This window comes from Diplotaxodon limnothrissa, linkage group LG3, assembly GCF_057381915.1.
Source record: "Diplotaxodon limnothrissa isolate DT_005_m linkage group LG3, D_limnothrissa_male_GT1.1, whole genome shotgun sequence".
Lineage (NCBI taxonomy): Eukaryota > Metazoa > Chordata > Actinopteri > Cichliformes > Cichlidae > Diplotaxodon > Diplotaxodon limnothrissa.
This window is the reverse complement of record NC_140598.1, coordinates 46060101-46075592: the sequence shown is the minus strand read 5'-3', so window position 1 is coordinate 46075592 and position 15492 is coordinate 46060101. Positions and strand designations below refer to the sequence as shown.

Here is a 15492-nt window from a genome sequence, read left to right as displayed (position 1 = left end):
CACAAGTAGCAATACAAACAGGAGATCCAGGCTCGATAAGAAAATTAAGGGAAAGGGTGCAACTCAAATAAGCCGAAATTGATACACCAACGGACGAACGAGTCTCTCTCGCTTCCTCATGAAAGCGCCCTCGTTGTCACTTGGAGAACAACAGAGGAAGATGAATGTCGAGGGACGGCTACAGAGGCACATCATTTGGATATTCAGACAGGCATTCTTTGGATTTTCTCATCAGATTTGGATACAGGACTAAATACAACCTGTCAAAAATTGTAAGAATTTTCCTTTGTCTGAGGCTGTGAGCTTCTGGCACCCAGGCAAGATACCGGTGGACTTTTGGATCAAACACGGCTTGTCATTTTAGATGCGAGGGACAAACGCTACACCCTAAGGCAATTGCAGGTTACGGTGCAGCGAGAACACCCAGAGGTGGTTGAAAAATTGTGACTTGGGTGTGTGAGTTATGCACTTCTGTGGTGGACAAGTGAGGCAGAGCATCCACAGACATTCAGATGGATACAGAGTGTTTGTGAGGTGGTTGTTGAATGCATGGTGAGAAGACAAGGAAGGATTTAAGTTTTGCTTTATGTGAAAGATCAAGACGTGTGGAAGAACCTTATTCCTTTTTTTTCTAATATAAAAAAGAAGTTTTCACTTTGGAGTAGCCTTTTATTAAGCAGGAAAAAGTAAGTATAGGTCGCCACGGTAATGGTATTGGATTTTTACTTTTGAGTTACAGGCAGCTTTGAAGGAACAATGAAGGAGCTGGAACAATCCAAAGAGCTGACCTGGGATTTTGACCAATCCTGGAGTTCATTGCTAACACCAGCTGCACGCCTCTGTCTCAACACCTTGGATTTTTCCGACCTCTGGGATGAGGAAGACAGCACAGAGGATGAGGGAACCCTAACAACTATCAAATCATCAATTTGTCTCCGAGCACCTCCGGCGCCCCCTCCTCTTCCTCCCCCACCTCCCCCTCCTCCTTCTCTCGCCTCACCTTTGCCCTCAGCTTCACCTAAAGATGGTACTGTTAAGTCTCGCACTTTGAAGCTTCACTGGAGGGAGCTGCAGAATCTGGCACCGCTCCCCAGGATGACACGCTTTGGGACTCAGACCATTTGGGCCAGACTCGAGCCGGTGAATTTGGATAAAAACCATCTGGAGTACTTGTTTAAGTCTAAAGCCAATAGCAGCAGTCTGAACATTGTTTCAGGGCGGCAGGTGAGACTGATGACAGAGACATCCTTTTGTTCATTCATCCATGTAATTCTGGTTTTCAAATAGCTACAAACTGATGTGCATTATATAGATTAAAATGCCTTAAATCCTTTTTTATTCCCCCTCAACACAGAAGCAGCCATCAATATCGGTGTTGGGAGTGAAGCGCAGCAACATCATAACTATTGCCCTGAGCAGCTTGCCCCCTCCGCGCCTCCTCCCCCCTGCTATCTACAGCATGGACAGCTGTGTGTTAGAAAGAGAGGACATTCAGGTACAGTAAAGGGTAAATCGCCCAGATTTCGAGCTAAAGCATTTTTGTTTGATGAACTACCCAGCAATACCCAGGTAAAATAAAAGGGTTACAAACTAGGTCTAAGATAATCTGTTCTACGCTCATTCCAAAACAGCGTCTTCAGGCACTGATCCCGACTGAAGAGGAACTCTGCCTGATCAAAGAGGCCAAGGCCCAGAACCCTAATGCCTCTCTGGCACCGGCTGAGCTTTGCCTCCTCACTTTGGGGGAAATCCCACACTTGAGCACCAGGCTTCAGCTTTGGGCCTTTGCTCTGGATTACGACTCCTTGGAGAGGGTAAATAAAAATCCAATAATTTCCCACTCACAGATCATTACATAATGAAGCTTTGCCAAGACCCCTTGGTGTCACATTTTTATGCACTCCATCAAACATTTAAGATATTCCCATAGACTTCAGTAAGTCTATAAATAGTCTGGTTTTATCAGTGTTCCTGGATGCATAACAGTGATAACCAAAGAACAGAGACAGAAGCTTGTTGCAGATGGAAGAAGCTTGCATAAAAGTTGCCTAAAAAGGAGCAGCCAAGGCAAGCTCCTCTCGTTGTTTTTCTATGGCACGCCACCACTCCCACCCATGTGCAGTTTTCATTGCTTGTATTCATGCAGTATCATGGTACACTTTGAACAACACACAATATGTCAGATAATAACACATAAAATGTAATCAAACATGATAAACTACACTTTAGTGCACAGTTTGGAGAACCGCAAATAATGTCTTGCAAAGTTGAATGAAAGTGCAGGACAAGAGATGCTGCTGTATAAGGACACTGCACTTATACAAACTAACACAGGTTCTGCAGGGCAAAAACACCACTGTGATGACTTCTCCTAATACATCACCTGACTAAAAATAAAAGATGGATGTGATGGCTCAACTATTCTATATGAACCACCAAAACGCCCTCTAAATGTATACTCCTCTTAAAAAGGAAATTGCTGAGCCTCTCTTCCATCTGAAGTTGGGCATGGAACAACTGGCAGCCAGCCAGACCTTCAAGTACATCCTGGCGACAGTGCTAGCGATCGGTAACTTTCTCAACGGATGTAAGGTGAGTGCATTCCGACGCAAGCTTGATTTTGTCCATCTTTCCATTATTTCTTGCAACACATTGTTTTATCCCAAGGCCCGTGGTTTTGAGCTGAGTTACCTGGGGAAGCTGTCTCAGGTAAGGGACACACACACTCGCCAGCCCCTGCTGCACCACGTCTGCGTGTTACTGCTGCAGCTCTATCCAGAATCCTCTGACCTCTACTCGGACATCACCGCGGTTACTAAAGGTGGAAAGGTGTGTGGCTGCATCTGTGGATTTGCATTTGTCCAACACAGCTGATTCATTCTGAAGATCACTTATAGAGTCAGTTAAACCAGCAAACTGTGGAAAGCACAAAACCTTCTCTTCTTTACAGTGTGACTACTCCCAAGTCCAGTCTAACTTTACCCAGCTGGAGAGCCTGTGCAAAGCATCATGGGAGCAGGTGAAGCTGCTGAATAAAGCCGACGAAAAGAGGAAAGGAGGAAAGGGGGAAAAGATGAAAGGGATAGGTGATGAGGCCCTGGCCCCGGACGGTTCGCTCCGTCACAGGCTTCCGAAGATTCTGAAAGAGTGTGAGGAAAGGCTGAAAGTCCTAAGAGCCGTCCATCGTAGGGTTATCAACAGGTACTCTAATCATATTTTAAATGATATTTGTTAGCAAACAAAGCATTTTCCATCTCAGTCCTTACTCACACAGGCCAAGCACTTTTTCAAGTTTCACTGCTACTTCCTGAGCCGTGGGGACTATTTGTACAGAAGTTTTCCATACAAAGTGTACACATCCACAGCAGTCTGCTAGCAATACAAGGAAAAGCACAAGGAAGTTTTCATTGCAGCATCTTAAGCTTCTTTGTGATAAATTTTATCTGAAAGTTCTCTAGCAATTGGTGGTTTCCAGGAGGCCATGGATCTGCCAGTGGGTATGGCAGACTGACTGACTCCTTACTCAACAAGTCTTTGCTTACACCGTTTTTACTTTTTTCTAGGTTCCACTCTTTTCTCCTGTTCCTTGGCTACTCCCGGGCCATGGTGAGGGACACCAAACCGGAGGACTTCTGCAAAACCATCAGTAACTTTTCCCTGGAGTACAGGACCATGCAACAGGCTATCCTACTGCAGAGAGAAAGAGAGCGGGAGCGACAGAAAAATGCGACCGAAAGCTCGGGTCCAAACACCCCTGTAGGAAAAAGAAAAAATCAACAAACTCCATCAAAGGTTATTACACTAAATTAATTTATACAAAAATATTATAGTCAATTTGGGGGGTATGAGGGCACTATTTTATTAATCCATTCATACTCCTCCAGGACAATGATGAGCAGGGTAGGCTGGAGGAGGTACTGAGAACACCCGAGTCCATGTCAAGATTGGATGTTACTTTGCCTCGAAACAGGAAGAGGATGGCTGACCTCCAAGGTACTTTATATAATATGCTCATTCCATTTTTTGTATATATATATGTACATGTATATGTATACCCCCCCCCCCCAACAGCCCTTTTGAATGTCTCCCTACTTCTGAGGTCTCAAGGTTGGCCAGTATGATTGTCACGTGTCACAAATGAATTCCTTTTTGTTTACCTCACAGGTGCATTTTCTCGGAAAATGAAGTGGTGACCCTGCTGACATATGCAGAAGCAATGTGTGATTGTTATTAATGGCATTGTTGTTATACTGCAGCTTTACATTTAGAGCACTATACCAGTAAGAGATTGACAAGCGCATGAGATTTCACATGCTATTCAATGTTAATGAATAAAATGGTTTTGGTAAAATAATGGTTTTGATCAAATACATAAAAATATATTCATTTCTATCTCTGTCTTAATGGAAGTAATTCAAATAAACTACAACTTCAACAATCAATTGGATCAAATCTATTGTGTATGTAACATTAACTGAATTTTTCATATTAGCTCCTTAATAAAAAATAAATAAAAGTAAAGACTCAAAATAGAGACTGGCAAGCGTGTCTGTTTTTAGGACTTAACCCCTGCTGCTCTCAACCAGTAAAACACTACAGTTGTGCCTCGGTTTCGGGTTAAAACAAAGCACAGCCATCAATGTTTTAGAGCCACAAACTAGCAGTGTCGTACGTACCGTCGGGTAGTCAATTGATTAGCATACATGAATGTCGTCATCAATGAGCGGCAACGGCAGTGGCAAGAGCACGAAACCTATCAGCGAAGAGATTAAACAGACACGGGCTCAGGATATCCAATCAGGAACTAGGATTCGGAAGCGGGCGTGGCCTTCCCCTGTCGCCAGTGCGAGTCGACGCCATTTCGTGTCCACTGGGTTCAAGGTGATACGTTGAGCCAGCAGCGCTGTAAGCGGATCTTTACCCGTGCAAGTAGAAAGAGCGTTGAATTGTTCTCATTTTTAGTGTTAAACTCCTGGTGAGTATTTTTAAATGAGAGATTTTTTTTTTACCTTTTTACATTTTTTTGTTTTTGTCCTGACTTTGAACCGTCTTTGGGACTTTTTGTTTTTATTTTTAATGTGTTTTTTCCCCTCCTGGCTGGTATTCCTGAGACTGTGTTGGCTGTAGTGACGTACATTTTGAAATGGCACAAACTGCACAGAAACTAGTTTTAAGTAGCTTCCACAACAACATATAGGCTTATATATCTTTTTATTATTATTATTATTATTTGTTTTTATTTTTTCGAATACGACATTTTAAAGGCTTGATTTTTGTAGGGATGCCGTGTAAAACTATGATTTATTTGCGTGTGCTCTAATTTCTATGAAGATAAAATATGGAAGGATTTTCTGGACAGTTTTGCCAGAAAGAAAATAAAAGTGTCGCCGTTTTTCTGGGAATATGTTTTTAAATTTTGCATTTTATTCTGGTCCTGTGTTTTGCCTCCACTTGAAACTTGTTATGCGGTCGTTTACAACGAGTCCTAACGACGTATTTTTCCGTTTTCTGTGTGATTTTGGCGGTGCTGAGGCGGTGTGTTTGCCGCAGCTGATCTCAGGAGTCCTGTTATTTTGCAGGCGAGATGTTTTCCCTCTGTGAGAAGCGGGGGCGTTTTTGGAGGAACATTAAAGCAACAGTGCTTTTATGTATCGCACGTTCATGGACGGGGGAGGGAGGGGGGGATGTAACACTGGCACTACAGAATTATGCATTTGGTAATTTTGATATAATTACTCATTTTTTGTGTTTTAACAATCTTGGCAATGTACTCTGAGCTGTGCAGCTGCTTAGACCTGAAGTGCTCAAGTGGGCCTGCTGTAAGGCAGGCTTATAGACCTATGTGGGGGGTTTTTTTAGCCTTTCATTGGATTTAAAGCTTTATGAATTAATATTTATATACTAATAAACAAACTTATAATCAATTATGCAACATTTTACAGTGGAAAGTCAATGAAGTCTACTTTTTTTTTTTTTTTTTTTTTTTTTTTTTTTGACCCACCTTGCTCTACCCAACTTCCACGGTCCCCAAGTGGGTGTGGTCTGCAGTGAAGTGGCCTTAAGCAGGGGTGTTGTTCTGACCCCTACATGGAGGGCAGGCAGGAGGCCAAAATAAAGCACCCACCACCCTTTTCGCAGACCACTGATTCCTTTGTGGGTCAGTTTACATTAACATAGAAGCTCAGATAGCAAAATTGGTTTTTTTTGTGTTATAAATGATAGAGTTCAGTGAAGAGATGCAGATTTAAAATGTCAATTTCTCCTTCAGAATCCCTGGTGTTAAAGGTAGTATAACAGCTAATCCAGGTTTATCGTTCTGTAGAATGAAAAAAAGTTAAATGTAATAAAGTTGAAGTCCTACTGAACTCACTATCATGTAATTATTTTTAAATTTCAGGATTTTTCCAGAAGGTATAAAGTAAAAACACTCTTTGGTAGGTACATTTTTTTTAATGCAGTACTCATAATCACCTCTAGGGGCACTTGCACTCCAATTTGATAAACACCGGTTTCACAATATTACCAGATCTGTTAAGAATAAAATCTTCATCTTTATTCTAGCTGTACTAAATGGACAGAACTGTACTGTACATCTACAGGAGCTGCTCAGTCATGGTAACCCAGGCCATGAAGCTCCTGGTGCACAGTGTTTGTGCTGATGTTAATGCAAGAGGAGATTTGCAGCTCTGCAGTAATTTGCTGAGCAGGGGTTTTGTGACCTTTAAGCATCGGCGACCCCGGTCTGTAACTTTACAACATCGGGCACGCTACTACTTCAAAATGCTTCCATCTTGCAATAACACCACTTAAAGGTGATCGTGGAATATCTAAGATCGAGGAAACCTCATCAGAAGTCCAGTACGTCTGTACTACCTAAAGTGCATATAGTTAAACAGTCATGAGCTGTAATAAGTATCTTTATTGTAGATGTGATTTTTAAAATGTCTAATCATATTTTTCCATTAGTGTTTTTAAATTTTGGTTTAAGAAGAAATTCCTTGGAAAACTTGACTTCTCATATTCCCGGATCTCTTGTCACCGCAGTGTGATGTAGAGCTCACAACTTATCCTAAATAAGTGATGAGCCGCTTTTGTAGCGTTCATGTTTTTTGCCCTGACGTTTTCTCCCCTGCTTGTTGTGATGACAGCATCAGAACAGTCTAGAAACCTTCTTTTCTAATTTCTACCTTTTTTTTTGTTTCCCCCGTTTAGTTTTTGAAGCCACTTTTTTCAGCAGCAGCAAATCGTAAGTTGGTCTACACTTTTTTGTTTTTTCACCTCAACTTTTGCATCATTTTTTTTAATATATTACTCCACTTTCACCCCTTTTTGGCATTAGTCTATTTTCTACCTCACCCACCACCCCCTTTTTTCCTTTTTTGTTTAAAAGTAGAGAGTAGTTCGGGGGGCTTTGGGTGCTGTAAAAGAAGAGAAATCAGCCACTTAATTTTCAAACTGTTTGGCCCTAATGGCCTCATAAATGCGCCTCCCAGTTTGTGATAATCAGATGCATCATGCTGTTGATTGTGAGTGGCCCAGTTTGTGTTGGAGCTGATTGCTGGATAACACCTCTTCAAATCTTCCCACATAAAGTGCTTAGATGAAGGAAAAGCACCGACAGAGACCAAAAAGAGGACTGTTTCTCCTTCTTTGGAGTGATTTTTTTTCCCCTGTTCTTTTTGTTGTGAGTGTGCATGTTAATTGACAAATTAAAAAGTGCTCCATTACTTACGTAAACACAAAGTTGCCTGCTCTTTAAGAGGCAATTATCTGTCCCTAAAGTGGCTTTTTACTGCAGCATGCAAGGGAAATAACCTTAATGAGTGACTAATTCAGTAATCACTAAACACAGATTTTTTTTTCTGCCCCTTTTTTTCTTTTTTTTTAAATTCAGATATTTTTTTAACAAGTTCCATTTCACCTTTTCACCTCCATCATCTCTGATCTGATTTGGAAAACAAATCAAAAGAACCTCTGGTGACGACCACGTCGCCACTTTCTGCTCCCTGAATGTGTATTAAAAAAACCTCTAGCAGAGCTGCTCTTGTCATTTTGTCTCGTCTGTCTTCAAGCATGAATCCTGAGAGCTGCAGTGTGTTGTCACAGTTGAAGCACAAACACAAATCCAACACTCAGAGGGAAGCTGAACAGTGAACAGGTTTTTTATGGAGTTGTAAAATGAGGCCCAGATGAGGCAGTGGATAAGAAAAGTTCCACAGAGGTGTGTTGAGCCATTAATGAGTGACTATAATAAGCAGTTGTTCCTGAATAATGAGCCCCCACATGTTGAATTTAGAATTAAATCACAAGGGGACCACAAACTATCATGCAATTGAATAGAACTGGAAACGTAACAGGCCTGCAGTGAATGCTAGTTAAAGGAAGTGAACACAAATGGCTCCAAATATCATTACACATAAAAGACAAACAAGGTCCTCCAATTGATGGGCATGTGCCCAAAGATTTGAAAATTGCAAAATTGGTGTTTGCAAGATATTTGCCTGTTTCAGTCCAAACACAAGCTTCCCATCCACATGCCTATAACATACAAGGGTTTAATGTTCCTTTCTCCATCTTGTGTGTAAATATAACTTGACTGGTTGTGTTTAGCATCAGACATTCAGATCACACTAGAGTGCACGTGTGCCTTGATATTCTTGCCTAAACCCCCCACAAAGCTTTAGAAACATAAGCTAAAGAGGCCACAGTTGTCCCCGGCACCTCCTGAACACGCCCCATGTTGTAGACGTCCTGTCAGCTCGCCAAACAGTAGACGCATCCTGGCCAAAATCATGCAGTGGCAAGCAGCGCTTTCAGCTGTGGCCGGAATGCTGTAAACTGTAATCCTCTGCTAGGAGTCACCAGCCAGAGCGGGGAGAGGCTGCTGGGCGCCGTTGTTTTGGCAGCTGAGGCGTGACTTTGCAGTAGCTGAAGTGGTGGATAATGAGATGAATGACTCTGGGGACTGAGCAAAGAAGATCATTTCCCGCATGCTGGGGTTTAAAGTGTACTACAGAATTGTGACCAGAATAAAATAAAGACTTCTTATGAAATCACCCTTTTCCTGTAGTGTCGCTTTGACACTGCATTCAGGGACTTGTCCCCCTCTCCTGCAGTGTTACATAACTTTGCAGTATTGGCCACTGGTGAGACAGCAATCCAGCAACAGTGTGGCAAGACTGTACTAATTAAAATCAACGCTGGTACGCCACTGACTGCATGCATACACTGTGCGTTTATGCAGAACAGCAACAGGAGAAGCTTCCAAAACTGCACCGATGCAAGTGAAACATGACGTGATGCAAAACTTTCATGTCAGCAGAGCCGTCAGAGGGGACTCTAACATGTGGCAGCCAACATGGCGGATTGTTACTGGCATACACCGAAAGAAGGGGATCGTACCTGCAGACTCGCGAAGTGCACATGACGCAAACTTCCTGGTGTGCGACGATCCAATTTTGATGCAGTCGGCACTTCAGAGGTTGCTGTGTTTATTAAGCTGTACAACACATTTTATAAGCTTTGTCCAGCTGCTGTAATGCAAAGAAAATCATTTTAGCTTCTTCACCCTCTGTGGAGGATGAAGGTTACTGGATTTGCTCACGAGTGAATATGCTTGTTTTTGTCATAACAATTTATCCCACAGGTTTTTAAAATATTTTAACACCTTTTTCCATTTTAATCCCCTTTTTTGGCCAAATATGAGGAAAAATCCTATCTTTTGGAGGTGTAGCAAAAATCCCCCCCACAGTCTCCATGTTTCATAGCTTCTCCACGATCCTCTTCTCTCCAACAGACACAGACAGGCAGACCTCCACCGACCCGAGTACAGACACAATGGAGTGAGTGCTGGCTGCTTCATGACCCGATCACACTGTCTACTCTGTCTAGTATCTATTTTTAGATGCTCTTGATAGTGCAAACTTGCAGTTAGTGTGTAAGGGGTAAGAAGCACAACTTAAAGTTCCTTGTGCGTAACAGTAATTGCAGTGGCATTCTCATATGATTATAATGAGGCTATTATGTAATTAGAGATAAATGAACTCAGTTTGATTAAAGAGAATTAATACCTGTATTCACAATGACGAAGCATGTGAAGCTTTTCATACACAAAATGCCAAAAATTAGTTGGAACGGCTGCTGGTTTTAACATTTTAGAAGTCAGGTTTTCATCTTTGGATGTTTTATAAACTATTAGATCAAAAGAAATTCATCAATAATCAATTCACTGACTATCATTCTGAATTCTCAAAGGCAGTGTGATTCAAGTCATACCGTTAAAGAACTTGAAGGTTCAACACTCACACTGACCTTTGAGCAGAGATTATCATTAAACTTTAGTACAAGACAAATCTATATCACACCTTCTTGTTTCTCTAAACACTGCTGACCTCCACATGCTGACCTGCTTTTCTTTCCCCACTGCTATCTTCACCCATGCACTCACCCTTCTCTTTCTGTCTCCCTGCCAGTTGGTCATCATCCTCCTCCTCCAGCCTGATGGCCAGCAGCAACGTGACCAACAAGACCGACCCCCACTCCCTCAACTCCCGCGTCTTCATCGGCAACCTCAACACCCTGCTGGTCACCAAGGCCGATGTGGAGGCGATCTTCTCCAAGTACGGCAAGATCTTCGGCTGCTCCGTCCACAAGGGCTACGCCTTCGTCCAGTACTCCAACGAGAGGAACGCCAGGGCCGCCGTGGCCGGGGAGGACGGCCGCATGATCGTTGGACAGGTGCTAGGTGAGATGGAGGAAAAAAACAGCATGTTAAGGTATTGCTTGGTAATGTCACTGAAGAATAAAGCAAGTTAACCAATAATATAATACTATTTGCACTACATTAAAGACTTTTGGAAGTGTTAGATAGTATATTTTGTTACCATATTTTGTGATCTAGGTATGCCTCCTTCTGTGCAGCGTATATGTGATATAGGTAAAGTTGTGGCAGTAGCTTTATATTTACTGCACTGAAAGCAAAATCAGTCTTTCTAATTTGGCAGGAAAGCAAATGAATACATTTTCCAACCTCCTATTTTTCTAATCACGAGTGCATTTAGAAAATTGTATGGAGACACAAAGTATAGGCTGTAAATATGTTCACTCCCTGACTTGTATCTGTTACAATGTGCAGTTTATTTGCTCACCTACAGATTAAAATCTGGGACGTCCTTCCCATTTCACAGTTTAAACACATGCTGCTGCCCTCTAGTGTTACAATCAAGTAAAATGAAGTAAAGAAAGAGGAGAGTTGCTTCATATCCACTCTGAACAAGAGCAGAGGAGCCTCTCTGTTGTTCAGGCAAATAAAAATAAATGTGAGGACTTATTTGCCGATACAGTCTGTTAGAGGTAAAACCTGCACTAGTCTGACAAAAATAACATACCAGATGGCGATGTGGTGTGATGTGTTTGATGAAATTTCACACATTCTCTCCCATAGCGTTTTTCTTTCCTTTATTTCTAGTCCATCCTACCTTACCTCGATGTTTCTCCTCCTACAGACATCAATCTGGCAGGTGAACCGAAGCCTCATAGATCGAAGACAGTGAAGCGATCTGCAGGAGACATGTACAGGTGTGTGCATGCTGCTTTGCTCTCAGTCACAGTGCAGCAGCTTTAGCACATTGCTGGCTAATCTTTCTGTCCCCTCTCTTTTCACAGTTCATCTTTTGATTTGGACTACGACTTCCAAAGAGATTACTATGACAGGTAAGCAGTTTATTCTTTACACATGTAAGAATAATCTGCCTGCTGCTCAGCACATTTTTGGCCAGCTGGGGGGTTGTAAAGCAGCTTGCAGAGCCAGTAAGCTCAACACTTTGATGCTCTCCTTCTCAGAATGTACTCCTACCAGTCCCGGGTGCCTCCTCCTCCTCCCCCTCTGTCCCGCGCGGTCATCCCCTCCAAACGTCCCAGGGTGAGCCTGAGCAGCGGAGGGAGCCGGCGAACCAAGACCAGCTTCTCCTCCTCCTCCTCCAAGAGCAGCCAGAGAACTTCACATACAAGTAGGTTCCTCACAGAGTCATCCATGCCGTCTTTACTGGTGACTTCCAAAGGTCATCTCAGTAGTGGCTTATCCCATACTTCCCCTACAGTGAAGGCAGATGATCTACAGACCATAAAAAGGGAGCTTACACAGATCAAACACAAGGTGGACTACCTGTTGGAGAGCTTAGACCACATGGAGAAGGACCACAGCAAGAAATCAGGTGGGTCCTGCTTTGATTTTAGGGCTGCCAGGAATCACGTCAACAGCCTAAAAACCTCCAAGAATACATTTACAAACAGACACGTGTACGTGATTATTTACTTGTCAGGTTGGCATTAGCTAATACCAGTTCAAGCAAAGTCCACTTCTTCCAAAAGAGAAGATGTCATTTTTTTTCACAAATATATTCTCTGTGACTCACGCTGCACAAAGATGAGTCATGGAGGTGCTTATGCAAATGTTAAATATACATTTCATGCACCCAGCGCCATCAATTATATAAACGTTCCAGGTATGGAGCAGACTGGCAGAAACAGAAAAATCAGCTTTTTATTTGAGTGTTTTTGTGTGTTTTCTTTCCACCGTCTACTCAGAGATGAAAAGCTCCAAACCTGAGCCAGGTGAAGTGTCTCCTCTCCACTCATCTACCTCCAGCAAGAAGGAAGACAGTCTGAAGAGGGGCAAAGAGAGCCGGGAGCTGAATGACTCAGAGGAGGAGGGAGACCTGCTGGAGGATGAAGATGAGGTGAGGACAGGGGGAAAAGGAAAGGAGGACATCAGCAGCTGTTTTAAACAAGTTGTTGTATGCACATAGTTTGTTTTCAGCTATTATTCAACAGGCGAATTTAGTGCAAAGAACCTAACATGATTTATTTTTAAAACCATAAATCCAAAAAAGTTGGGATGATGTTAAAATATAAATAAAATTATTTCCAAAAACCATAAAACAATATTTCTTTCATAGTAGAGCAAAGGAAATATCAGATGTTTAAAGCTGGACATTTTACTGTTTTGTGAAAAATAGAAGCTCATTTTACCGGTCCGTGAGTCGTTTGGTACCGGGCCAGGAGAGTTGAGGCTCAGGTGTGAAATGTATGGTTTTCAGGGTTTTTATCGGTTTTCAGCGTTATTTTGTTATCGTTTTAATCGTTAACTCGGTTTTCCTGGGTCTTTTCACGTGTGTTATGAATAAGTCTTCTTTTTTTTCGGTACCGGTACTAGTTTTATTTTGTTGTATTTATCCGCGACACCTTAAAGGCCGGTCCGTGAAAATATTTTCGGGCATAAACCGGTCCGTGGCGCAAAAAAGGTTGGAGACCACTGATCTACAGAGCATAACGTCATCAAAAGATTCAGAGCATAAGGCCAAAGACCAGTATTGATCTTCGGGCCCTGAGGCAGCACTGCATTAAAAACAGACATGACTGTGTCATGGAAATCACTGCATGGGCTCAGAAACACTTTTAGAGATGTGGAAAAGCTTCATAAGTGCTGAAAGGTATACAGATGAAGTCTTTGTCGGCAGAGGCCTTGCATACGTTGTAGATATATATTGATCATAATCATTGCATTTGATAGTTATACTTACATTTTACACACCGTCCCAACTACTGTGGAGTTTGGGCTTCATTTGCTTGATCCATGTGTCAAATACTGACGTTAACCTTTGTCCTGTGTGTGTGTCCCTGTGTGCAGACGAAAAGCAGAGGGAGAGAGGACGATGATGATGATGAAGGTGAGCAGGAGGAAGGAGAAGACGATAGTGCTAACGGAGATGAATCCTGAATGTGAAACACACACACTCACATTTCTCCACACCAGACTTGTACGCAGTGGTCATGTCTGCTGAACTGACTGGACAGTTATTTACATCATATGGTAGCTATCACTCCTCTCATGTACAAATTCACAGATATGAGAAGTACTTGTTTCAGAATTTTCTTTCAAGTCGGGAAGGTAAATATACTCTTTTTTTTTTTATTTGACTTTTTATATGAACATGTTTCTGCTTCTTTCACATAAACAGCAAACTCAGCCGAGCTTAACTGTAACGTTTTATGTGTTTGAACGATTTGTCACAACGGATTAAAGAACTGATTGAAAAATCGAGTCCCTTACCAGCTATTAGCTAGCTAGCTCAAGTGCCGCGGTTTGAACTAGTGTGTAGTCTTTAATGTTGGTGGGCTCCTGCTAGACGTTTTAACATTTAAAATGTATTGCTGATCCAGCTGCTGCACAGCTGCCTCCTAACCAGCAGGTGGCAGTGTGTCCCAATAAGTGGCCCACACAAAGGCCACAAAGAGTACTTCTTTTGTTCTCAGAAAATCTTGGACTTCTGCTTGTCGGATAATGCCACAAGCATGTGCTCGTTTGTGGCCACACAGATCCTCACTGGTCCTGAAATAGTCTTGTGTGCTGCGGAGGTGTGATGACCTTTACTGACCTTGACTTGTGTAATGCAGTGATGCTCCATGTTTGTTTGTGTCCGTCTCTTCTGTTTCCTGTTTCATCTGACTGCACTGGTAAAAGTGAATAAACATGTTTTCCAGTGTGGAGCCTCTGTGAGCCTTTCATCCAGTCCAGATGCACACAGTCGCTGTGGCATTCAGGTGGGGCTAAATCAATGAACTGAACTGAGAAACTGTGCGTTATGCAACAGTGTGCTGAGTTGACAGGTTGAGGCTTCAGTGAGCAGGATTTTTATAACTAATTTGGTATTTTCTCATATACCTCCAGGTCCATGTAGTTAGTTTTAGCTCTAAAATTTCTACAAAGGTTTGTTAACAGCTGTGCACACTGACCCTTCACATCACACAAGACTTGTGACTCAGCTGGTCGAGCGGCTTGTCTACCAATTAGAAAGAAAGCAGATTGATCGCGGGCTCCTGTACTCTTCAGGCTGCATGCCAAAGTGTCTTTTGGGCAAGATGCAGAAGCCCGAGTTGCTCCTGATGCATCCATTGGAGTGAGTGTGTGAACGTGAAAGTGCTGTATGAATACTGTATTTTTCGCACTATACAGCGCACTTAAAATTAAATTTTCTCAAAAATATACAGCTTACAATCCGGTGCGCCTTATGTTTGAATTCTGGTTGTGCTTACTGACCTCAAAACGATTTTATGTGGTACACAGCGCTCAAAAATCTGTCAAAAAATGTTTTAGTGCGACTTTGGTAATCTACGAAGCCGCATCGCTTGATGGATTGTTGGAGCATTATGGCTACTGTAGTCAGGAGCCTCGCGGAGTAATCTGGGTCCAAAACGCCGTCCGCTTCAGGTCCCAAAATCAAACGATCACTGCGGCATCACTGAGTTAAAAACTGTCTAAATTCTTTCATCTTTAATAAAATGATCAGCGTTGCTGCTTTACCAGGTGTAACGATTAAGTTTAATATCCAGGCAGAATGTATTAAATTTAACTGAGTTAGAAGTCAGCAGGAAGTTAGCTCACTTGTTTCCACCTAAACATGCTATATCATGTTTAGGTGGAAAATAAATCAA

At 42.3% G+C, this 15492-nt stretch overlaps 2 protein-coding genes across 3 annotated transcripts; both read left to right on the top strand.

The window, feature by feature from the left end:
• Positions 1-756: 756 nt before the first annotated feature.
• On the top strand, positions 757-4193 carry LOC146636114 (FH1/FH2 domain-containing protein 1). Its single transcript, XM_085350716.1, has 9 exons — positions 757-1224; positions 1355-1495; positions 1632-1814; positions 2473-2592; positions 2668-2829; positions 2951-3201; positions 3564-3792; positions 3885-3993; positions 4165-4193. Exons 1-9 carry the CDS (start codon positions 757-759, stop codon positions 4191-4193), a joined length of 1692 nt encoding a protein of 563 aa, XP_085206842.1.
• Positions 4194-7237: 3044 nt separating this feature from the next.
• hnrnpcb (heterogeneous nuclear ribonucleoprotein C b) lies at positions 7238-13938 on the top strand. Of its 2 annotated transcripts, XM_085349455.1 has the most exons (9): positions 7238-7246; positions 9797-9842; positions 10473-10744; positions 11505-11577; positions 11665-11712; positions 11842-12008; positions 12099-12212; positions 12586-12737; positions 13688-13938. In XM_085349455.1, the coding sequence occupies exons 2-9, from the start codon at positions 9838-9840 to the stop codon at positions 13775-13777; spliced, it is 921 nt and encodes a 306-aa protein (XP_085205581.1). In that variant the 5' UTR covers positions 7238-7246; positions 9797-9837; the 3' UTR covers positions 13778-13938. The 2 variants fall into 2 exon arrangements, with proteins under 2 accessions (XP_085205581.1, XP_085205582.1); XM_085349456.1 differs by lacking the exon at positions 7238-7246 and having other exon boundaries at positions 9805-9842; positions 11842-12012; positions 12073-12212.
• The last annotated feature ends 1554 nt before the right edge of the window (positions 13939-15492 follow it).